Below are 25,752 nucleotides of genomic sequence, written 5' to 3'. Positions count from 1 at the left end.
TTCCTGGAGGAGGTGATGGTTGGACTGTGACCTAAAGGATGTATAGGAGTTCCACAGCAGACTGGACCTAGAGAGCTTTCCAAGCCAGGGTGACAGCAGGTCCAGCTAGAACTCTGATTGAGAGGATAAAGTGAGAGAGTGGAGGAAGAGGATGCGGAAGTGAGTGGGGACAGACCATATGCAAAGCCTACTGGCCCTGGTTAGGCAGTTGGGCTACCTAGGAACAGAGGGAAGCCACCCCAAGGTTGGAACAATGTGAGCTTTAGGAAAGGAGTGGAGGACTTTGTGACATCGCCCAGTAAGTGCAGTTGAAAACAAAACGGAGAAACTCATTTGGGGTTTATGCACGATGCCGGGATTACACTTAAGCAGCAGTTGTTCTGAACAGAAGGTGGCTTCTAATTGCAGTTGTTCGGCATAGACTCCACATTCAAACTTGCAATTATTTCACTGTTAAAAGAGCTGACAGCTCGCTCTTCTGCAGGGAAGGCAGTCTCCAGGGAGCTCTAATCGCCAGGACTTGGCTCACACACAGAGCTCCTGAGTCTCCGACCACACTCCCAGGAAGCCGTTCTTGTTGGACATGGGGACACAGGGCGTGTGGAGCAATGGTTAGAGGCGAGCTGAAGAGGAGGAGGGGCTATGTCATCAAGGACCAGATGCCTCAGGAGCAGCTGACTGAAAGTACAGACACAGCTTAGCCAAATCAGAGTCTCACCGTCCACGCAGGGCACTGGCCTGGAGCCAGCAGAAGACATCGACTGATGGCAGGGATTCATTATCACCTACGGAGGAGCGGATGTGCTATTATGATCCCCCTCCTTAAAGACCAAGAGGTTAAACAATCCTCCACAGTCACAGGTCAAAGTGGGAGCTGAGCTGGGACTCGAACCCAGACTCCTCTGAGTCTACAGCACTCTACACCATGCTGGGTCTCGGCGGGCCTAGGAATGCCCCGGAAGAGGCGGTCTCCAGTTAAGCCCCGAGCGCCTTTTGAGTGATACACAGGAAAGAAGAGTGGGAGCTACCGGTAGAGACGGACTCTATCTCCTATAAGCTTGGTATCTTTGGGCAACTTGCTTATCCTCTCTGGGCCTTGTTAATAGAGCTGAGCTAATATCAGTGATGACATTGATAGTCACATTTATTGAGCCAGCACCAGGCTCCATTCTTTAGGCAGTAACTCATTTAGCTTCATAACGACCCTCAGGGGAAGGTGCTGTTATTCTCTCCTTTTTTTTTTTTAATATATTTTATTGATTTTTCACAGAGAGGAAGGGAGAGAGATAGAGAGAGTTAGAAACATCAACGAGAGAGAAACACCGATCAGCTGCCTCCTGCACATCCCCCACCAGGGATGTGCCCGCAGCCCAGGTACATGCCCCTGACCGGAATCGAACCCGGGACCTCTCAGTCCGCAGGCTGATGCTCTATCCACTGAGCCAAACCGGCTTCGGCCTCTCCTTTTTTTATATATATATTTTTTATTGATTTCAGAGAGGAAGGGAGAGGAAGAGAGTATTCTCTCCATTTTATCAGAGGATGAAGCTCAGGTACAGAGAGGTTACATAACATGCACAAGGTCATACAGCCAGGGAGATGTCCAGTCTGGCTCTTAAACCTTATAGGTTATCATAGAGATCAAATGATACGATTCATATAAAAATATAGCCACAGAATGCCACACACATGAATAAGCCTTGGTTACCTCTCTGTAAAATGGGATAATAATAGTTAGAATTTATTGGGTGTTTATAATGGTTTCATTGAATAGTCACCTATGATGGAGGCTGTATTCCCATTCTACAGAAGGGAAAGCTGAAGCTCAGGGAGATGGAGTGAGTTGATCAAGGTCATGCATCTACTAGAAGATAGAGCAGGATCTCCCACCCTGGGTTGCCTGAATCTAGAGCCCATGCTCTTACCCCTGCGATGTAGGGATTCTCTGGCTGGTGCCCTCTTCCTTCACAAAGACCTCTGTCCAGATTGGGAGAAGCTCAAGGCCGCCCCAGGCACTCCTGTTTCCACTGAGTCCAGTGCACTTCCCTGTAAGCAGCCTCCTCAGTGTGCTGTGCTCCAACTATCCCATTTCTGCACAAATGGTCCGTGATGTCACACGGGTTACGGACAACTTCTCTCTCAGGAACCCCGAAGAAATCCTGGGCAGATTGGATAAAAAGCCCTTGTCAGACATCCTAATTTTAGTGTTCTCCCTGGTGAGTCCATTCAGGAAGTATTTATTTAACACTTCATTTGTTTTGCCATTCTCCCGGCTTCATTTTGCAAAAGTGCCTGTAATAACCCCCCCCCCCCCCCGCCCCGCTCCTTCGCCCAGCCCCCTGCTGTTCTCGTCCTTGGGAAAACTTGAGTGCTGTGTTCAGCATCTGCAGCCAGAAATATGTCCGAGTTTCATCTTGCGTCGCTAATGCCCTCCTTTATCTCCATGCGGCATCTCCCAGCATTCTGTGTCCCATCTTCCCTTGACTCATTATGTCTCTTTCAGATATTGTTGCCCATGTGCAAATGGACATTGTGCATGCGTGAGTTTCCTAGCAAGGGCACAGCAATGAAGCGCTCTTTTCCAGACTGGTTTTTACCCTCCCTCTCCCGTTTATTCTCAAACATCTCCCCTTGCAGGGCCACACAAGCAGGTGGGCTGTTCTCTCCTGAGTGTCCCTGACCCTCGGGTGTCGGATGCAGTCCCTGCACCTGATTACCTGCCCCTCACTTACTGATAGGGGAGTGAAATTCTCCTTGCACTGAGCGGGACCACAGTTTGGCTATCACTCACACTTGCTTCTTGATCCAGTGAGTGGGTAACTACTAGACATTATTCATAGAGACCCTATTAATTTTAATGGCTTTTGAGATGAACAGAAGAAAAAACTTCTTTTGATTGTACAGATATACATAGAAGCCTGTGGTTTTATATATTTCTTTTTTATTGAAAAATATGGTTGAGGCATCAAAAGAGTGACAGAAGTCTGAGTCTATTGGGATTATTTTTTTCCTGGTTTTTTGTTTTTAAATTGAGGTAAAATTAACATAACATAAAATTATTGTTTTGAGGAGAAACAATTCAGTGACATTTAGTACATTCACAGTATTGTTCAACCAGCACCTCTGTCTAGTGCCAAACATTTTTATCTTCCCAAAAATAAAACTCTGTAGCCATTAGGCAGTTTTATTCCATATTCTCCTCTCCCTGGCCCCTCGAAACCACTAGTAACCTTTCTGTCTCTACAGACTTGTATGTTCTGGTCCGTGATGTCACATGTCTGGCTTATTTCACTTATTACAGTGTTTGCCAGGTCTGCCCATGTTGCAGCATTTATCAGACTTTTACTCCTTCTTATGGCTGAATAATGCTCCATTGCATTATTATACTGGCTGCATTTAGTTATCCGTTCATTGGTTGATGGGCACTCGGGTTGTTTCCACTCTTTGACTTGGTTGGGTTTTAAACTGCAGATTTTGTCCCAGCTCCATGGCTACACTCTGCACTGAGCTGTGTTTTTCTTTGTGAATATCCGATGTCTCAACTCACTTGCCTGTCTTTAGAGAGAGCAGTTTGGGGCTGGCAGCTGCCATGGTAGGTGAGAATCACAGGATCACACGACGGGGAATCTGGCGCTGCTACTTGTAGATGTCCTGCCACCCATGGGGTGACCTTAACTCCTCAAAAGACAGCCCCCTCCGGGACCACCACAGCGTTTACTCGGGGCTTAGGCCAGCGGTTCACAGCCCGGTTGCACTCTGTCACCAACCGGGAGAGATTTAAGAGTTACCCACACTCCCGCTTCACCCCCAGTGAGACTGACTCGATTTATGTGGGTTCAAGTCTTGGCATTTTTCGTTTGTGTGTTCAGTGGGATGGATAGTGGTCCCCAAAACGTATGTCAAAGTCCTAACCACCAGGGGCGCCGGGATAGAAAGCTCTGAAAAGCTGCTGTGACATGCCCCATTGGTTGCTTATCTGCAACCGACATAACCAAGCTGCTTTCGTGTAAGACATTGTTCAGAATCGACTGGACAGCCCAAAGAATAGGAGAGAATATTTGCAAATAATATATCTGATAAGGGACTTGTATCTAGAATATATAAAGAACTCCTACAACTCAATTATAAAAGGGCAACCCAAATAAAAATAGGCAAATGATGTGAATAGACGATTCTCCAAGGAGGACATGCAAACGACCAACAAGCACATGAAAAGATGCTCAACAACATTTACTGTCAGGAAAACACAAATCCAAACCACAATCAGTTACCCCGTCACACCCACCAGGATGGCTGGAACCAAAAACACAGGTCCTAACACGTGTTGATGAGAACAGAAGGAAATTGGAAACTTCCTGCGTTCCTGGTGGGAATATAAAGTGATGCAGCCACTTGGCAAAATAGTGTGGTAGTTCCTCAAACGATTAAACAGAGTCGGCATATTGACCCAGCAATTCCACTCCTAGGTGGACACCCAAGGGGACACAAAACATGTCCACATTAAAACATACACAGATGTTTTCAGTAGCATTATTCACAATGGCCCCAAAGTGGAAACAACCCAAATGTCCATCAAGAGACTTGTGAATAAACAGGATGTGATTTGTCCATAAAATAGAATGTTTTTCAGCCGCAAAACAGTGCATTCTGATAATGCTACAGTTTGAATTGACCTTGGCAACATTATGCCAGTCACAGAACACCACATGTCATCTGACTCCACTTCGCGATTGTCCACAATAGGTAAATTGATAGTCGGTGAATGGTCAGTGAGGGCTGGGGAGTAGGAAGGGACAGGGGTGATAATGGAAAGGTAGAGTATTTCTTTTGGAGGTGATGAAATGTTCTAAAAACAAGTGTGGTGATAGTTGGATGTATCTATAACTGTAAAAAAAAAAAACCCCGATAAATTACACACTTTAAATAAGCGAATTGTACTATGTTACATGAATTTTATCTCAATAAAGCTATTTCTAAACAAAGTGGCTGAGAAGTGTGGCACAGAGCCCAATTCTCCTACCAGCTTCTGCCACTTAACCAGCTTCTGCCACTTAACATGAAGGTACTTAGTAAATGCTCAGTTAACTGGTGTTGCTTTTCTAGCATTGCCTCCCAGGAGGCCGGGCACTTCCTCAGCAGCTGCATCATAGTTAGCATTGTCAGATGCGGGCTGTTCAGTGTCTCTAAGACCGAGGGACATGTTCATGGACCACTGTTCTCATTGCATCCCCCACTTAAACGATAGGAAGCTGCCGTGCTCCAATGACATGGGGGCTGAAAGGGTGTGTGAGTGGGAGTGACATGAACCAGTTTATGCCTGGAGATCACTCCTTTGGCTGCAGAGCAGTGAATACACTGTAGGGGAGAGGAAATGGAGTCAGGGAGGCCTTTGTGGGAACCACTGCCTTGAAAGTGATCTGAGTTCAGGCAGGAGCATGGGGATGCTGAGGGGGCAGGCATCCTGCAGGTGGAGACATTTCCCAGGCAGGGCAGTCAGTCATGTAGCGGATTAGGTGGGCAGGTGCGAACACAGGGCTGGCTTTGGCTGAATTGAAGGAAGGATGGATATCATGGTTCCTAGGGGCACCTTGCCAACTTGCTAGGTGTAGTTGAAAAATCAAATTCTATGCGAGGCCATCTAAGGCCAGGGCTGGGGAGTGCATGTGGGGTGAGGTGAGGAGAAGCTGTCTCCTGAAGGGAGGGGTTCCACCCATGGGACAGGCTGGCCCCATCTGTGACCTGTAATCAGGTGGGTTTGTGGGTGCTGGCAGAGGAGATAGGAGCATGCTGTGGAAATGCCTTGTTTGTCCCCGGGGTTTGCGAGGGAAAGTCTCATGTGTGCTATGAGGCTCTGGATTCGTGGTACCTTCTCCATCTTGGGGCCAGGAAAACCAAAAGGCAATGCTCCCTAGGGGATGTGCATGGCTTTGGATGCATGGGATCCAGGGTTCAGGCCTGGAGCTGCCTGGTCTAAGTTATGAAACCTGGGCAAGTCATGTAACTTCCCAAGTCCAGTCACTCACCCACTAAATGAGTCTGATAGTTCTCTCCCTTAGAAACAAGTAATATCACTACTCCCATTTTTCAGAGGAAGAAACTCAGGGCCTAGGCCAGTGATGGCGAGCCTCTGACACGCGAACTCATTTTTTTGGTTGATTTTTCTTTGTTAAATGGCATTTAAATATATAAAATAAATATCAAAAATATAAATCTTTGTTTTACGATGGTTGCAAATATCAAAAAATGTCTATATGTGACACGGCACCAGAGTTAAGTTAGGGTTTTTCAGAATGCTGACAGGCCGAGCTCAGTGGTTCGCCATCACTGGCCTAGGAGGTAAGTATCTTGTCTGGAGTCAAGCAGCTCATGAGTGGAAAACAGACAGTTTGGACACACTCAGTCAGACCCAGAGCCTGTTCCCTTAACCACTACACAACCCTGTCTCTTGATGAAGTGTAGCTGCATAAACTGGGCTGCCTAGGCCAGTTCTCCTGGGTGTCTAATGCTGACAGAGTCCCCAAAGGACTGGCCTGAAGGGTCCCGTAAGATCACCTAGCCCTCATTTTATTTTAAGTAATTTTACAGGTATAGACTCTGAAGCCCAGAGAGGTTAAGTAACTTTTCCGGAATCACACAGCAAGTCAACCAGAATCCTGTCTTGAATTCAACTCTGACCTCCATTGTTGATCTCCTTCTACTCTCCTGCCCTGGCCTGCAGAGGGTCATTTTGCTGAGTCTTCTTAACCCTGTTGTTTCCACATTCATACTCAGCCATTGGGCCACTGGGCCAGTGTCTCCGCTGGTGCTTCCCTGGCTGATGTAAAGCAGTTTTCTGTAGCTGCATGTTGACGCCTTAGACAACAGCCTCACATTTCAGAGGAGTCTGCATGTAACAAAAAAGGGCAGCAGGTGTTATTTGGGCTAAATTGACCTTGAAATTGATTTCTTTATTTTATGACTTACTGAGAGGAGATTAATACTTTTTTTTCCCTGCAGTCTGAAACAATTTACATGGTAATAGAAGGCATAGTCAGTCAAATAAATTGCTGGAAGTGGTCGTGTTCCGAGGGAAAAAAGTGCGGAGCTTACTCACATTGATTTCATTGCCCCGGGGAGAAGCAGAGATTTTAACATCTGGGAATAGGGAGCTAAATTTTATCTCTCATTTTAAAAGCAGAGGAATGAAGAGCTTAATCTGACATTTACACAGAATTTTCTAAGTTGGGAGAAATGGGGGAGTTCCTTGCTGAAGGTTAACCGGCGTCTCCTCAGAAGGGCTCTGGGTGGTTTGATCTGGGACGGTAGGTGGGGCCCAGATGACATTTTCAGAAGCTGGCCCGGCAGGGCAAGAGAAGCTGGTGATATAAACTCATACCCAGGCTGAGGAGTCATGTGAATGGAGACCCTGCTTCCAGATTTTTGGGCCTTGCCCTGTGGTTACCCTACCGTACTCAAGGACAGGATTTGATTTCAGCAGGCATGTCACTGTGAGTAGATTCTGAGTGTGTTGGATTGGATCCTGATACTGCACCTGGGCTCAGCAGGAGAGTGCAGTGCTTGATTAGTACTGCCTGCCCTGGGAACAAAAAACGCAAGTGTACTTGTGTGCCACATGTTTGAATTTCTGGGTGAAAACCATTAATGCCAATATTTCTGCATTCAGACCACGATGTCAGGCCTTTGTTCAAAGAAACCACAAATCATTTGCCACATTGTGTGAGCTAAATTTTTTTTTCAGAAAACGTTAAAAATGAATTCCATACCCAGAGGACTCCCCTAGTATTGCTATATGTTATTCCCTTAAATTATTTTTCTTTACAAAATAAAATAAAAATTGTAGGATAAAATAAATATTTTTCATTGAAAATACATGCCCAGAATATACAATTAAGAGTCAGAAGAGTAAAATGAGTTTCCTGACTTACCCCATCCTGCTCAGCCAGTTCCTCTCTCCAAAATCAGCCATTTTTTAAAGCATCCTAAAAAATCCACCTTCTGGACATGTCAGTGCATATGCCACATGTGCAGATATTCTTAAAACAATGCGCAGATGGTGGCATGTCGCACTTACCACTCTGCATTTTACTGTCCATCCCCATCATTCCATATTGAGCTGCCGCCTTATTTTACTGAGGGTGTCTGGATGCACCTAACTTACTTACCTGGTCTCTGAATAATGGAAGTATTGCTCCCAGTATTTTGTAGTTTTAAAAAAATTATACACTTCAATAACTCTTTGGCATTGGTCATTTTCCATACATGCAGACATTCTATAGCAGAAATTCCAAGAAATGAAAGTGCTAGTTAAATATTATCAAGTTTTCAAATGTTGGGCAATGTGTAATTCCACTATGTATAAGAATACATGTTTCTCTACACCAGTGATGGCGAACCTCTGACACCTCTGACACGTGAACTCATCTTTTTTGGTTGATTTTTCTTTGTTAAATGGCATTTAAATATATAAAATAAATGTCAAAAATATAAGTCTTTGTGTTACTATGGTTGCAAATATCAAAAAATTTTTATATGTGACACGGCACCAGAGTTAGGGATTTTCAGAATGCTGACACGCCACGCTCAAAAGGTTCGCCATCACTGCTCTACACTCTTATCGCCTCGATACGATGCCTGACTTTCATCTTTGCCAGCCTCAGTAAACATAATACATTGTCTTAATTGTCATCTCTTGCTGTGGGTGAAGTAGAAGACCCTTTAATGTGCAGAGCAGACATTTGCCATCTCCCTTGTGACGTGTCTGGGTGTCTCCTTGGCTCATCTTCCCCCCTTTGATTTCCATTGATGTTTTTCTTACTGACTTGGGGGAGCTTTTTATAAATGTAGGAAGTTGCTCTTTGTTCAGTAAGTTTTGTCTTACATTTTGTTTAAGGTTTTATTTTTCACGCCTAAAATATTATTCAACATTTTGAATCATTTGCTCTATGGCTTTTGGTTCATAATTAGGAAGGTCTTCATCACCACCACTCTGAGACGACGGAAATCTAAATGATTGGCTTGAATATGTTATGTCATCTAATTAATCCAGGTGTCAAGGAGTTATTTCAACTTTTTGCCTTGGAAAATGCACTCTCCGTGCTATGGTGTCTTCTGTGGTCACCTAGGGGCTATGACCTGGCTTCGTAGGCTCCTCAAACTGCCTTCTTTCTCTTGGCCCCCAGACTCCTTCAGGGGCATCACACCCTTGTGGTCAGGACATTGTAGGGTGCAGTGGGGCTGGGTAGCCTGGCAGGCATTTAGAGAGCTAGGGTCCCTGCAGGTCTTACTGGCTCCATCCCTAGAAACCCACCATGCCCAGGTCCACTGATCAGGAGGCTTTAACCAGCCCTGGTCTTGGCCTCCCTTTAATGTGAAAGATAAAACCTTTAAAGGTCATTTTAGTGAAAATAATGTCACATTTAATGCCACCTGCCACTGCTCTCTGGGAGCTCACCCTAGTTCATGACAAATCCCTGAGAGGGTGATGGGTGATGGAGAGACATCATCTCTTATCTCGCCTGTTTCCCCTACCACACCTGGCTTAGAACCTCTGTGTTTCTTGCCATTTTTAAGGTAAGAAGGGGAATGGTCACAGGGGATTGCTCACAGAGTTGGTGCTTTGTTCAGGATGATACAGGGACTGTGCTAATAGGGCGGGGGGCCCAATCTGGGCAGGTGCCCGCACAATTACAGGGCACAAAAAGGTCTAAAAGTGGCAGGAAGGGCAGAGAACACCTTCCAAGGAAGGCAGACTGAGTCACGCCCCCTCTGTCTCCCTATGCTCCTCCTAATTAGCACAATGAGGGACAGTGGGCTGAGGAGGAGAGCTGACCTCTGGACCTTAGGCTCAGGGATGTGGGAGGGGAGGCCCTTGGCTCGAGGGAGGAAAAATATGCAGCTTAGGCCCTGCTGGCACTTTTGAAGCAGGGCAGCTACCCAGCGCTGGATGGTGACCGACTGTGACATGCTGTGTGCTGTGCTTCATGGGGAGGCAATGGGGCATTGGAGGGAGAATATGATGACGATGAAGATCCATCCTTAACCTCTTGGCCCTGCTGAAGCTCTGCTGAGTTATTTTGGCCAAGTTCTCAGCCTTTCTGTGTAAAATGAGATTGCAATCTTCCCCTTACATCTTTGTGAGGGTTAAAGAAGAAAATGCAGAAGAGTGCTAAGCACACGGCATCACCGACGCTCCATTAACATGAGCTCTTGTTGGGGTGAACCAGCAGAAAGTCAACCCCAAACCCAGGAACAGGCGGCTGGGTGTGGCTCTCTGAGGCTGCCCAGGTGAGGGTGGGTCCGCACTGGGAGACAACCTAGAGATGCTGCCTTACAGAGATGTCAGGACAGCCACAGAGGCAATTTAAAATTTTCTAGTATCCACATTAAAAAGTAAGAAGAAATGGATAAAATTAATTGTAACCATATATTTTATTTTAAATGTTCATAATATATTTATACATTTAAGTATAATAATACACTTTATTTTTATATATTATTAAATATTATCATTCTAACATGTAATTGATATAAAACTATTAATGAGATATTAATATTAATGATGTATTTTACATTCCTTTTTTCCCCCATGCAGCCTTCAAAATCCAGTGTGCAATTTATACTAATAGCACATTTGAATTTAGACAAGCCGTATGTGGCTTGTAGCTGCTGTACTTGGCATTGGGCAGTGCAGGTCACGGGGGAGGGGGCAAGAGAGAGTGAATATGAATGAATGAATGAATGAATGAATGAATGATTGTGGCTGAAGGTCTCAAGACTCTTGGGGTTATTCCAAATTGGAACTATTCTCTCACTGTGGGCCCCCCACCTCTTTGTTCTTATTTTTTGCCAGGACTACGACCCTGAAAATTCAGCCCTCCTCTCCAGTGCCAGGAACAGTCCGCAGGACTCGGTAAGTAGATGCGTTTTGCTGACCAGATTCGATTTTGAAACTGCTTCTGCACCCTGTTCAGCCTCCCTGGGCTCCGTCATCAATCACCAGCAGTGGTTTGCACCTGAAACCAATCTTGCTGGAGCAGTAGCTGGGCTTGAGGGGAATCAAGGTTCCCAAGCGGTCACAGAATTTCTATTAGGAAGCACCTGGGGCCAGAGTCAGCCCTTGTGGAACCTGATAGGAAAGCTGAGCTCCCCTTTTGGGAAAGGCCAGCTCCTTTGGGAGCAGATCTGGGGGATCAGTGACTGATGGTGGGGCTGCGGGCTCGTCTTTACTTCTGGATGTGAGGATATACCCCAAGGCGCTGGGAAATGGGGAGGAAGTTTAATATCATTTGATTGTCCCCATGGGGTGCTTGCTGAGTGCTTTGGGGCCCGCATCATGGCATTGGACTTGTGGTCCTAGGGCAGGTGATTGTGGGTGTTGGTGGTGTGGATGCCTGCGCCTTCTCCACCAGTCGTCCAGGCATCGGTGACAGCAGCAGAGATCACAGGTGCTCCCTGCACCACTGTTCCCCAAACACTCCCGCCAGACGCTCCTGAATGTGTATCCTCGTGGTCCGTCCCACAGGGTGGTGTTTGTGTACTGCTGGTGACCGTGTGATGATTGAAGGGCTCACGGACTTTTGTTGTTTTGTAGTGATCATTATGTATTTAGTTTTATGATTATCTTTATAGCAAGCGAAACTGGCTTTCCATTTATAGTGGGTATGAAATTTCTTTTGAAAATATTTAAGTAAAAAGGGTGAGTTGATTTAAAGAAAAAAATAGTATGGAAAAAGAGTTTGGAAATAATGATGTAGCCATGGGAGGACATTGTGATAGTGATAAGTGAATGGCTGAGAGTAAATTCTTTTATCAAAAGCTGCTCGTGTGACCCTGAGTAGTGTCCATATGTGTGCCCTGCATTTGTCATGCTTCCTCTACAGTGTGCCCCATCTGTTCTGGTACTTGGCACAAACTCGACTCTCCATGAACTCATCTCTTGGCCTCTGTCTGTTCCCTAAAATGACTTTTGAGGCTGGGGTTTTATAATAAATTTCTGGATCACCTGAAAGAAGTGTTCACCTGTGATGCCGAGAGAAGAAGGAAGAAGAGGTAAGATGATGAGAAATGACAATCATACAACCGACATTTTTTTGTCCCACTTTGAAGTTGACTAAGTATTTCATCTCTGTTCTCATTAAGTCCCCACAATGACCCCATTAGGTAAGTGCTGTTTCTATCTTCATTTTGTGGATGGGAAACCCAAACTCCAGTGAAGTGAACTAGTGCATCCAAAGTCCCACAGGCTGGACTCCCCCTCTGGCTCAGCCTGTCACTGGGGACCAGCCTTGTATCTTCACACCAATCCTGTGAAATAGTCTTCCTGTGTTGTGTGTGTGGAAATGATTTACGGAGGAAGAAAGTGTATTCATTATCTCTTGCCACTTAAAACATTTACCCTGGACCTTAGTGGTTTAAAAGGACTAACATGATCTCACAGTTTCCGCGGGTTCAGAACCTGGGAATGGCTTAGATGGATGGCTCTGGCTCAAGGTCTCTCATGAGCTGGGACTGCTGTCATCAGAAGGCTTGACTGGGCTATAGGATCCACTTCCAGGATGGCTCACTTATGATGTCATTGTCAGGTGGCCTTAGCTTCTCCTGTGTGAGTGTCTCTTTAAAGCTGCTGAGTGTCCTTATGACATGGCTAGGGGCTTCCCCTAGAGTAAGAAATCTGAGGGCGGGGGCAGGACCCCTTTTATGACCTGTCCTCAGAAGTCACACTGCCATCACCTCTGCTGCACTCCATCCCTCCTGCCAACCATCCCTGATGAAATTGTGATAGGGCCTACACACTGACGTAAATGCCCAGAGGGTTGTTTAGGCCACTTTGGAGGTTGGCTACCATACTTCTCATAATTTTAAAGTACTATGTCTTAATAGTTCCATACAAGATTCTTGTAACCTCACATCAGGTCTATGAAAAGAAAGCATAAAGACACTAAACCCATTTTACAGATGGAAAAATAGAGCCTGTGGCAGGAAAGTCACTTACCAGTGTCTTAAAGTTGAAGGAGCTTTTGAAGGGAAAATAGTTGAGAAGTAGGGAGAAAACGTCCCCACCTTAAATGCTATTGCCCACAACAGGACCAAAGGTGGCTGAGGTCTGTCGGTTTTCCAGGAGCTTAGAAGAGCACCTGTGGATTTTCAGCTTTCTTGGGTTGGGTTAGGTTTGATAGTCCTGGCTCCTAGCACCACCTCATTAAGGTGATAGGTTCTCTCTACTGGAAGCAAAGATTCTATTCTGCTTGTTTCCCTACAGGAGGCTGCAGGATTTTAAGATTCATGCTGCAAAGATCTGACGACCCTAACCCTCTCCTTCTCCCCCCCACCAACCCGACCCTCACAGTGCTGCTGTTCTGTGTCCTTTAGGCTGGAACCCAGGGGTCAGCCTCCCACCCAATGTGTCACAGGTAGAAGCAATCATTTCTGTGACCTCTGTTAGTGGCAGCATGTTGTGACCAGCCGTTTTGGATTAGACTGTGGCCTGAGCTGAGTTGAGCTGAGGGTAAGGCCACCTGGTTCTGTTCAGTGGTGCAAGGAACATTTTGGGGAACACCTTAGATGTGCGATTGATTCTGGAGTCAGCAGGAAAGGGGAAAAAATCACACCTGGTCAGTTACTTGGAAAAGATTCCACTGAAGGAGGCCAGCTTGGAGGCCAGCCTTTCTGTTCCTGGATGCATCGAAGGCAGCCACACTTTCCTTGAATATTAGAGCGGATTGGAGTTTTGCTTAAGCACCGGATGAAGTGGTTGTGTTGAGGTGACACCCTGGATACATGGCATGGACTTGTCTCTAAATGTTGGGGTGATCTGTGGTCAAATGCCCACATGATGAAAGGCATTTTGGAAATGAGGCCAAAACAGGGAGGTTCACACTCCATCCTGGGCTTGGCTTTGGAGTTAATGTCATAAGCAAATGGAGGTGACACTGCTCCAGCCAGAAGGACATTGCACTCTCGTTTTCCCTCTTCCGTGACAATACTGGAGACATAGTGCAGTTAAGTGCAGAGCCCACTTTCCATTTTGCTCTGCCTCATTTCAGAGCCGTATTTCATAACCTCTACACTTTTCTTAACTGAAATAGACTGTATTCATTTTCCTTTGCTGAATAAAATATCACCCGAAACTTAGCTTAAAACAACACCCACTCATCACCCATGTGCAAAGCACTGGGCCCTCTACTCAGTATCTCACAGGCTGCAAACCAGGCATTGGCTGGGCGGGGTCTCATCTGGAGTGTAGGGTCCCCTTCCGTGCTCATTGGTTGTTGGGAGAATGTAGGTCCTTGCAGCTGCAGGATGGGGGCCTCTGCTCCTAGGCTGCCCGCAGTGCCCGGCCACGTGGCCCCTCATGGTGGTTCACACTATGGCAGCTTGCTTCCTCAGGGCCAGCTGGGGGCGCTCTCTAAGGAAGGCCAGCAAGGTGATGTCTCATACACCTATGTTCTAACACAGTCGTGGGACTGGCATCCCAGTCATCTTCTCTGTTGGTTCGTAGCAGGTCACAGGTCTTACCCACACTCTAGAGGAGGGGGTGATACCTGGCGTCAACCTGGGTCTGTACGCCCAGAGCCTGTGCTAAGAAAGTTCCAAGGTGAGGCTCTCTTGGTGTCTTGGGGCAGGTGCACCTCTCCAGCGCCTTTCCACCCAGCATCCTCCCTTCATCCCCTAGCACCAGCCTTCCGGTCAGTGTTGGGCTGTCCAGCTGTCCTGACCTCCTGCCATCTGGGTGTCTTAACTTCATCCCCATGTCCATTCTGTAGGATGTTCCCTGCTGCAGCCTCAGCAGCAAATGAATAATGGAATGCTGCCACCTTTTGGAATTTAACAAAAGTGATCCATGCTGTTCAGAGGGATGGCTGTGAAGCCCAAGGAAGAAATCACCGCAGTCCTATATTCCATTCCCTTCTCTGCATCCCCGCCAAGCACACCCACTCAACCGCTCGCCCAGCCTTTATTCCACTGGGAATTGACTAAGGTCTGATGCCTGATTCTAAAAGAAAAAGTAAAAGGAGCCAGTTTCTTCTTGAGGCAGGTTCATCGGTCTTCGGTGCTCTGGGTCATAATTACTGTGAGAGCTGCCAGGCCTGTACCCTGATTTACGGTCTGAGAGGCAGCCGAACGCATGAGCAGGAGCTTTGGCTCAGTGGGGGATTCTGTCCCCAGCTCTGCCCCCTGCCCTCCCCAACCACCTCATCCCCCTCTCTCTGAGGACCTCAGCTTCCTCTTCGGGACAATGAAGGCCAACCAGGTCTTTCAGCTCTCAATCCCCCGACCCCAGGTTATGATGCCTGTGAGGAGGTATGGGAAATAGGGAAAACACCACTTAGAGATGCCAGTCAAATAGGAGTGGCCCTAAGGCCATTTCTGTCCTCAGCAGGAGAGAGTGACACCATCAATTACTAATGTCCACCTGGGCACAGGAGGGGACAGTGCAGACAGGTGCCACCCATCCCAATGCCAGGTGTCTCATGGAGACCCCCAGTAGTCAACTTGGAGCTGCCTAGCAGCCACCTCTTCGATTACTTCTCTTCCTGTATACTTAAGGTATCGCCATCCTCCTTGTCCCCAGCATCCTTTGTGACTCCCGCTCTCACCCCCAGTCTGAAATCAGCAAAGCTTATCCACTCTCCCCTAGGCATATCCCCAGTGCTCTGGTCCACACTCTCATTACACAGCATCTGGGTTATCTTCCGGCTCTCCCTCTTCACCTGGCCCTCACCTGCTTGACCTGACTCTCCTGCAGGCTGCATTGCTAGCCGTGAGACTGATAGCTGTAAGAGCAGAGTGCAGAGTCCTCTGACCCTACGTTGGCGCTTGGCCCCCATCTTGCCACCTCTCCACTCCTCCCCCAGCCCTCCTGTCTCTGTGAGCCATCTTCCTGACTGTGGACCCTGTGTAGGTTCTCCCCTCTGTGAGAGCTCTCCCCTTAAATCTAACTGTCCAGATTCCTAGTCATCCACCAAGATCCATAGGAGAAGCCTGTCCAAAAATTTGTCCTCAATCCTGTTGATTGCATTGAGTTTCCTCGTCCACTAGATGCCCTCTGCCTTCTATTCCTCCCTTTCTCACCTCACCTTTTCTTCTGTCCCTCCCTCTAACCCTCCTTTCCTTTAATAAACTCTTTTGTATTCCCTGCTAAGAGTTGGGACATACAAAGATGAATAGGACCCGACCCTTTCCTCAAAGGGCTTACAGTCTACAAGGAAAGGAAAGAAAAATGAGTACAAAGAAACCCAGAACCAAGGCACAATCTGATTGCTTCTTAGTGAAGATAGAAGATGAAGTGGTGGCATAACTAGGTGATCAGAGAAGGCTTCACGGAAGAGGTGACACTGAGAGTCTTGAAGGACAAGGGCAGCCTTCACACTGGCTGTGAGGGGTGGGGTCCTGGTGGAAGGAGCAGTGCGGGCATGGCTTGGACCCGGAGGAGGAGAGGTTGGGGATGGGCAGGAGCAGCAGGCATTCCCTGCTGCTCCAAGGTGGGCAAGGAGTTGAGTTTATGCTGTGATTGGTGTGGGGCCACTGGAGGGCTTTAAGCTAGTGATTATCTTGATCCGCTTTGCATTTTAGAAAGATCCCCCTGGGACCTGGCTTAGGAGCCTTGGCTCCTCACAGGCTTTTTCACACCCACACCCACTGGAGCAGGCTTCCGGAGCAGGAGGGTCAGCAGCTCGACCCAGGTTTCTCAGCACGCACTGCTTCTCCCTGCTAATGTGCCTTTCTAGAGCGTCTGCTCAGCAGAAAACCAAGTGTGCGGATGAGATAACAGCATTAAGAGCAGAAGGACAAAGCTGATACTCCGGGCAGTGAGACATGGAGGCTTAAATTCTTTCCCTTCGAAGTGTCACACATGGCTCTGGCCACGTGATCCTGATTAAAGCAGCCAGGCTTGCCAGGATGAAATGCTAAGTGGCGCTCCGACCTCAGGCACAGTGCATGCAGGGGTCTGCCGCTCTGCTGAGCTTCTCTGCCGTTTCTGCCCACCGCTTCCTGCCAGATAAAGGGGGAAATCTTTTTAGCGATTTCCCCAAATTCCTGAGGACGGCTGTGCCCCCGGCAGAGAGAGTGACACTGACAGGTTTCCAATGTCAGCATTGAACTTCAGGTTGGGAAGGACCTGTCTTCTCCCCACCTCCCCAGGGAGTGCTTAAAACACAGTGGGTGCTCAATAAATGCTGTTTCTGAAATGAATGGGGCAATGAAAGAATCAGTCTTATTGATTGGGGGCACCTCCAAAGGCTCCCTCATGCCTCTCCCCTGTCAATACTACCTTTTTCTGGCTACTCTCCTGAATCTTATCACCAGAAATTGATTTTGCTCATTCATGCACTTCATGTAAATGGCCCTCCCAGTACACAGGCATCCGCCTGTTTTCTCTCAACAGCACCCCTAAGAGGTTCAGTCGTGTTATTGCACGTGTGAATTTAAATTGTTCAGCAGTATTCCATTGTGTCATTGTGCCATAATTAATTAGTCTGTCCTCCCACTGATGAACGACTGCATTGTTTTTAGTTTGGGGCTCTGTACACTCATGTAGCTATTGTTTGAGGGACATATGCACCCATTTCTCTTGGGAATGTACTAAGAGATATATTTGTTTGGTCACAGAATAGACACGTGTTTAGTTTTAGTAGATACTACCCAAAAGTTTTCCAAAGTGGCTCTACAAATGATCTCTCCCAGCAATGGAAATGAATGCGCCTGGAATGCATGTGCTATGAATCGTCACAACACCCCAAGGGGCAGGTGTCATTATCTCCTCCCCCACTTCACACAGGGGCACCCTGGGTCTCCGCTAACTTGGTGAAGGCCGCCAGCTAGTCAGGAATGGGGGGCCTGAGTACGGACTCTCCTCCAGAATGGCAGCGGGTCCTAAACTAACATGTGTGCCATGTGTTCTGAGCAGCCGGCTAGGCTGTGGAGAGGCCCGTGTCTGGGAATGACCACATGAGGGAGAGCAGTGCAGTAGAGGCATTGCCTCCCAGCTCAGCCACTCACCTTGCGGGAGCCTGGACAAGCAGCTGGGCCTCCTGGGCAAGCAGCTGGGCCCTTTGGACACACAGCTGGACCGATCAGTGCCACACTTTTCACATCTGTAGAACGGGGTTGATAAATCAGGTTGTTGTGAGAATTAAATGAGTGACTATAGGTAGATAGAAGCTTAAGGGTGGGCACTGGGAAGCACGACTCTTAATATTACTGTTATTTCACCTGTGCCCAGTTCCAGTGCTGGGTTATTCCTGCTCCGAGGACTAGGCTGCCGCCATAGCAGCTTTAACAGTTGTCAGGCAGGAGGCATAAGCCTCACCCCTTTGCCTGCCCTCTGACGGAACTGACTTCCCTGATGAAATCTGGAATCTAATTTTGAGTCCTGATCATTGGTTTCACAAAGCCTGCCGGGTGCAGTCCGGCTCTTCCCTTCTGAAATGAGTCTCTGCTCTTTAGTGCCCCTAATAAGAAATGCAGCCTGTTTGCGCAAGGTTTTACCCTTTATAAAAATGGTCAGGTTCCTTCCTCTCCCCTCATCTCCATTCCACAAATCCATGCCAAATATTGATGTTTGATAACTACAAATATCACACATAGCTTTTAATCAAGAGAGACGGAGGGAAGATAAGGGGAGTAAATACGTCTCTGTAAGGTAGTTCAATATTCTCAGTAATTATTTTGCTAAGAAATGAAATGACTGGAGGGAGGGGAGAGGGCTCTGTGATTCGTGTGGAAATGGGCCGGACCTCCTAGAACATGCTGGACCCTGCCTGGACCCCTGCTCCCAGCCCGAGGCTTGGATTTACGTTAGATGTCGTTACCCAGATCGGTAGATGCTATCTCATTTTACAGAGAGGAGAGATGTATTTTAAATGTGAATTTCCAATATGCCATCAGCCTATACTATTACCAGCAAAACACACTGAGCCAACTTCTGCCCTCCATCGCTCACTGCGACGGGAGAGGAATGTGAATGCCCGCCATTCCCTGTGCTAGAGAGAAGTCATCCTGCTGAGGCCAAGGGCAGGTCATTCTCCAGGCTTTTGTCCACCAGGGCTGTATTTCCCTTCTGTGGGGACAACAGGCAGTATGACCCTGGAATATCGACAGCTGTCAAGCATTGAGAGATGTTTGGCCAAGGTGGCCAAAGCAGGTGAGACCTCATGATCTGAATCCAAATCCTCGTCCACCAGGCAGCCCCCAGCAGCTCGCTGTACCCCCAGACCACCCAGCTCCTGTGTGTGCAGCATGGGAGCACAGCACATTCTAACTGAGTGAGTGAGTGAATGAATGGATTGACAGGCCTGCCTCCCCATCAGCACCATTGCTGCTCTTTTTGGCTCCAACCTTGCCTTTTCTTACCCTTCAATAGCCTTATTTATTTTTTACATTTTATTTTTTAATTTTATTGGGGTGACATCATTCAACATGAACATATAGGTTTCATGTGCGGATTACTAATTTACAACATCTGTATATAGGACCATGTGCCCACCACCCAAAGTCAAATCTCCTGTCACCTCATATTAGGACCCCTTTCTTCCCCCATCTCTCCTTCCCTCTGGCAACCACCACACTGCTGTTTGTGTTCATAAGTTTCAGTTTTATATTCTACACATGAGTTAAATCATATAGTTCTTAGCTTTTTTTTTTTTTTTAACTTATTTCACTTCGCATAATGTTCTCAAGGTCCATCCATGTTGTTGTAAATGACGCTCTTTCATCCTTTCTTATGGCCGCGTAGTACTCCATTGTATACATGTACCACATCTTCTTTATCCAGTCCTCTATTGTAGGGCACTTTGGCTGTTTCCAACTCTTGGCCACCGCGAATAATGCTGCAATGAACATAGGAGTGCATATATCTTTGTGTATAAATGATTTTGAGTTTTGGGGGTATATACCCAGGAGTGAGATTGTTGGGTCATGTGGTAGCTCTTCAATAGCCTTTTACTTTCTATTTTGATGTCCTCAACTTCTTCTAATTGGTAAAAAATAATCTCAGAAACCAAGGGCAACAAAAACCAGTGATTCGTGCACTCACTCATTCATCCACCTATCCACCCTCCCACCCACCTAACCATTCACCCACCCACCTTTCCATCCACCCAATATTGGGCACACACCATGTGCCAGGCCCTGTGTGGCTGCTGAGGCTGCAGTGGTGAGCCCAGACACACCTGAACCTGCCCTTCTGGACCCTACAGTCTGGAGAGAGCTTGAGCAGGTGATCGCACTAAGAGTATCTATAGTGACCAGGAGGAATGTGGCTCTGGGATGGCCTACTGCAGTGAAGCCTGGCCCAGACAGTGGGTATGTCTGGGGTTCCCCCAGTAGGGGACTCATGAGCTGAGCTCTCAAGAATCAGGATCAGGGCAAGGCAGGGAGGAAAGTATTTCAGACAGAGGGGGCAATATGTGCAAAGGCCCTGAGGCCAGAGGGGTGTGGTCATTCCCAGGCACTGTTGGAGGCCAGCTAGAGTAACTGCATCCTAGATGAGGACAAAGGAACTGACAGGACAGGGGCCGGCCCATACAGGGCTCCCTGGTTATGGGAGCAAAAGTGGTCTTTGTCCCAAAGCAACGGAAGATCTTGACCTTCTTTGCAGGAAGTGATCCAATTTGCATTTTGTGAAGATCCCTTTTTTGAGGGCCCTTGGCTGGAATAGGGGCAGAATCGCAGAGCCCACACGATGGAAACCATCGTGGCCTGGCAGTGGTTGGCCTCCATCTGGCTGGAGCAGGACTCCTACCTGCTGTCTAGGTTCCCCTTGTGTGGGCGGCAGCACTATCCTCCACCCCACTCCTTGCACTGGGGCAGGAGGGTCTCTGCTTACCTCATATCTTCCCGGTATGCTGCTGGAGCCGGTGAGAGCCCAGAATGAGTCCCAGAGACTGAGGTTAAGTCATTTAGAAATAGAGGAGCGGGAGGGGAAAATGAAGGAGGCATGGCTCAATGGGGAATTTTTATTCCTAGATGTTTGTAAGCTGATAGCAACACAAGACTGTTGGGTCCAGCTCCTGGGGCAGTTCAGATGGCTTGTGGGGAGGAAACCAACCAACACCAGGGCCCTGCGGGGGCCGTGTGTATGGGGCTGGTTCTGCCACTGAGTTGAGTACTTGGTACCCAGCTGCTTCTTTGTGGGTCTCTGGGTTTGCATTCTTGACTTATCCTTATTTTACTTCCCAAATCCAAGTGCATGGGGTCGTTTTTGCAGCCAGCATCAGATGAGGAGTCACAAATGGGCATCAGAAGGCCCCCTTTCTGTTCTACGTCTCCCATTCTCCTCCTCCAGGCCTCACCTCTCGGTGGGGCTGTGGGAGGGAGTGTCAGGTCCTGGAGAGCCGTGAGTAGAAAGTCCAGCCGTTTTCTTGCTAAGACTGGACACCTCTTTTGGAAAACCCTGTGTGTCTTCACGCTCACCAGGTCTCTTTTCTGTCTTACCTAACACTCCCTCAAATAAAGGACCCTGTTCTGTTACATGCAGCCTGGGGTTTGCATTTTTCTTTATCAACCAGGGCTTCAGACATTTTTAAAACAAAAGAACAAAGCAAATTTGGGTGTAGGTGAAAAGTGAACTTTATCCATCTCCCTCCAGTCCCCCAGGGGGCGGTGCAGGAGGGCTCTGGAAAGTGTGTGTGTGTGTGGAGGGGGGCACGCAGTTTCAATGCAACTTTCATCTTTCTGGTTTTCTTTCCCGAGCCCACAGGGATTTCATAAACATTATGTTGCTCAATTTCAGTTCAATGGCACAGAGTTGTTCCAATGTGTTCTAATTACTCAGACATAAATGATTTCGGGTGCACTTTAAATGATTTCAGATGCACTTTTGTCTATCAGGCTGCTGATTTATAACTCCCCGAGACTTTGATGTTGTGCTTCATTGATTTCTTTTAAGGCTCTTCAGAGGTATATTTATTATAGACAATACATTTCCCTGTTCATTTGCTCCATAATTCTAAAATACTCATTTTCCAGTTGTCAACACTCTACCCCACCCCCCTGCACTTATGCTGTACCGGTAACCAGGAGACACATTTATTGAGTGCTTACTGAATGCAAATCCAGGTACTCTAGCCATGAATGAGTGATAGAGAATCAAGAAATACACAAATTAGCCGAAACCGGTTTGGCTTGGTGGATAGAGCGTCGGCCTGTGGACTGAAGGGTCTCAGGTTCGATTCCGGTGTAGCGGGTACATCCCCAGTGGGGGGTGTGCAGGGGGCAGCTGATCGATGTTTCTCTCTCATCGATGTTTCTAACTCTCTATCGTTCTCCCTTCCTCTCTGTAAAAAATGAATAAAATGTATTTTTTTAAAAAGAAATACACAAATTAAATTAAACTAACACATTCCTTCTAATGGCATCCTTAACATTTAAACAAAAGGACAACACAGCACATACATAGACTCACGTGACACAGTCGGGGAGAAAGAACACAGGAGGCCATGGGGTGTTTAAAGGTCCCTGAGTTGCAAAGGATACTTGGAAGAGAAGAGGGATGAGAGATGGGTGGGGTCAGAGTTTTGTGTACAGATCTCTACAGTGATGGTTCATTGGACAAGGCAACGGACTATGGTCCTGATGTGCTGGGAGGCCCAGCTTAGTTCTGTTTCATGGGTCTCAAGCTTGCTGCTTGATGTTCATGACTGAGCCTTAGTGTTTCATCCCTAAAATGGATCACCACTGTAGACTGAGCAGTTAGTGTTGAGCACTTACGATGTGGATTGTGCCAGGCAGGAGCAGATTCACGTTGTGTGGGAGTTGAAGCTTGGTTGATTTGGGGGCCCCTTTAAGAAACGAACCTCCAATTACAAGAGTCTGGCTGGGTTTCTGCCCCAGGGTGGAGCCCACTTGGGTTAGCGCCAGGTCTTCTATGCTTTTTAAGTAATGGACTTTTCCCCTCCCTAATTATTTGTTCTGTGGATGCCTGGTGTGTTCACCAGCTCCCAGTGGGGCTTCTGGGATTGGGAATTCTCTTTCCCCCCACGATGGGCTTTGTGGTGTCATCAGGAAACATGTTCTGTGACTACTCTCAGGGTGCAGTTGGGATCTGAACTCAGCTCTCCTCCCCACTCCTCACTCAGGATGCTTCTTTGAGAGAGTCTCTAAAGCAGGGCCTGTCTTGAGAGGGACGGTGTGGAGCCCGGTTGACAGCCCTTGCCACCACAGGCTACTTTTCAGTCCAGGCCCCTGGGCTGGCTTCAGGCATCCACCAGAGACAGGGACCTTTGACTTTCCTAAGGTCAGAGCATGTTCCCTGCAGCCCAGAAGTGGGGAAGGGACGATGAGGAGCACACGCCACCTAGTGACCGTTTCCAGTACTGCCACTCACAGCACTACCTCTGGGAGGAATCGGATCTCGGGAAAGGATGAATCAGGGGGAGGGATGCTGGTCAGCAAGGTCCTGATGCTGCTCTTTAAGAGGGTGTGGCTCAGATTAGTATCTGGTTGTATTAGATTAGGAGTGACTCATGTCAGATTTCCCTGGATTCTCCGTAGGAGACTGCAATGTGAATATGGGCTCCACCTCATAACAGAGAAGTGACTGCCTCCTCCCCCTCCTCCCTTCATCATCACTGTTCTCCCCTCCTCTTTGTTTCCTCCTTCCCTCCTTTTATCCTCCTCACCTTTTCCTTCCCTCTTCCCTCTCCCTTTTCCATCCTACGTGGTTTCCTTGCCCCTTCTCCTCTTCCACCTCCTTTGCACCTCATCATCCTCCCTCACCCCTGTCCTCTTGCTCCCAATACTTCCCATTGTCTTCTGAATGTCTCTCATCCCTTCTTCCTCCCCCTCCTCCTCACCATGGCTCAGCCAGTCTTCCTTTAAGTAAATAGGTATTTTGGGTGCTTCTGTTATTTGGTCCATATAGAATGGGGGTCAGTCATTGAGTTAGAGGTTAGGCCATGAGCCCCAGCTGTGGATGCTGAGGGATTGAAATTTCCCTCATTCATTCATTCATTTTTCATGCATGCATACATTCATTCACGTAGTAATTCAGGAGCACATGCACAGATTCAGCAAATACATTTTGAGATCAACTCTGTGTCAAGCATCATGCCTGACATTGACCCCACTTTTGGCTTTGACCCCTGCACCTTGGGCCTGAGCCATTCCTCTCTCTTCTCTACCTGAAAGCTCCCACTCACATTCAGGACTGGTCAGACATTGTCCTGCAGATGAGCTCTGAGCCCGCACTCCTCCCACCCACTAGCCCCAAGGCCTTTGGAGAATTTTCTGCCTCTGGGCTTAGAGTTGTCTTCTCTAAACCCAGTTCAGGGGTGCCCAGCAGTCAAAACCGGGCTCACATTCAGTCAAAACCCCCAAAGCATTTTTTGTCTGCTCAAGACTGTGTTCTCCAGCAGTTATACAGCTTCTCCTTTCTAAGGGCGCCCTGGGCACAATAACATCCCCAGAATCCAGGGATCTCAGCACCAATGACATAAGGAAACAGATGAAATGTTTTCTGCAGTCTCGGTTTTAACAACCCCGTTCTAATTGACGTTTTTTTTTTTTTATTCCTAAGGATTTAATGAAAATGAGTTGTTTCTAAGGACTTATATTTTCTGTTCTATTTTGGATTTACTTTGTTCCCTTCCTCTATATTTTCAGGTTAATGCAGGAAGTGGGTAAAGGAGGTTTGCAGAGCACAGGATAGGTATAACTTATACAATGAGAGGGGAAGGATGGCGAGAGGGTCTACATTTTCATGTGGCCACATCTCGCAGGCCTATCTGCAGCATCATGGGAGATACCACCTTCATCTGAAAAAATGTCGAAACTTCTAGTGTCCAAGATCCACTATAAAGACATACTCAATAAATAGTTGAAGGGCTTTAAAAAATGAGGTATAAAATAGATACCATAAAGTACAACTTCATGAATTTTTACATATGCATTCCCTGGGACACCCCCACACAGATTAAGAAATAAAACATCTCACCTGGAAGGTCCCCTGTGCCCCTTCCAGTCAGAACCACCCCACTCAATCCCCCACTACTCCCCTCACTCCTCTCAGATCAGTTTTGACTGCTTTTGAGCTTCATATAAATGGAATCCTGACTCATTTTACTCAACACTATATCCATGGGCATCATCCATGTTGCAAATGGTGGACAAACCTGAACTTGCTTGTCAGATTATTTGTCTGCACTGTGGACTCCTCCTATTGGGTTTGGTTGAAGCTGGCTCAGAAGCCTGAGAGAGTTGGGTTAGTTTCAGTTCAAGGGCTTCTGTTGCTCCTTACCTGATTTCCTTTGGCATGTTGGACCCATCACCCAGTCTCCTGTTGCCATCAGGTGGGTTCATGGAATCTGAAGAACCCTGTGTGGGGTGTGGGATATTGGGTCACTGATGGGCACAGACTTCTCCCCAATACTTGCTCCATGTGGTTTCAGGGAGCCCAGGCTATTTAGAAGGCACCTGGTTGTCACCATGGATAGGACACGAAGTTTGCGGTATATGTCGCTATAGTTCATGCCCCTGTGCACAGTGCTGGAGCCTCATGAAGAGATTGACAGGTTTACAAGCCATCCCAGGGTCCCTTGAGAGGCCTTGTTTCTGAGGCTGTTTGTTCTTGGAAAACAGTGTTGGCCCCCTGCTCTCCCCACTGAGGAGTCTGTAGGGTGCCCGGATAACAGGCCTTCTGGACTCTCACTACAAACACCAGGGCGAGACTGCCACCCTGGGACGGATGGCCTCCATTCGGATAGAAGTGCCCACGGAGAGCATGTCCAGCACAAGATTAACAGGCTCTGGCGG

At 47.5% G+C, this 25,752-nt stretch overlaps 1 protein-coding gene across 4 annotated transcripts in view; it reads left to right on the top strand.

The window, feature by feature from the left end:
* RBFOX1 (RNA binding fox-1 homolog 1) overlaps window positions 1-25,752 on the top strand; it is a 2,058,026-nt gene that overhangs the window by 258,274 nt on the left and 1,774,000 nt on the right. For all 4 annotated transcript variants that reach the window (XM_036309606.1, XM_036309603.1, XM_036309602.1 and 1 more), the window contains exon 2: window positions 10,850-10,909. In XM_036309606.1, the coding sequence (XP_036165499.1) occupies window positions 10,850-10,909 (60 nt within the window). The remainder of the gene's footprint in view (window positions 1-10,849; window positions 10,910-25,752) is intronic.

Source organism: Myotis myotis, unplaced genomic scaffold, assembly GCF_014108235.1.
Source record: "Myotis myotis isolate mMyoMyo1 unplaced genomic scaffold, mMyoMyo1.p scaffold_m19_p_5, whole genome shotgun sequence".
NCBI classification, from domain to species: Eukaryota; Metazoa; Chordata; class Mammalia; order Chiroptera; family Vespertilionidae; genus Myotis; species Myotis myotis.
This window is presented reverse-complemented; position numbering and strand designations above follow the sequence as displayed.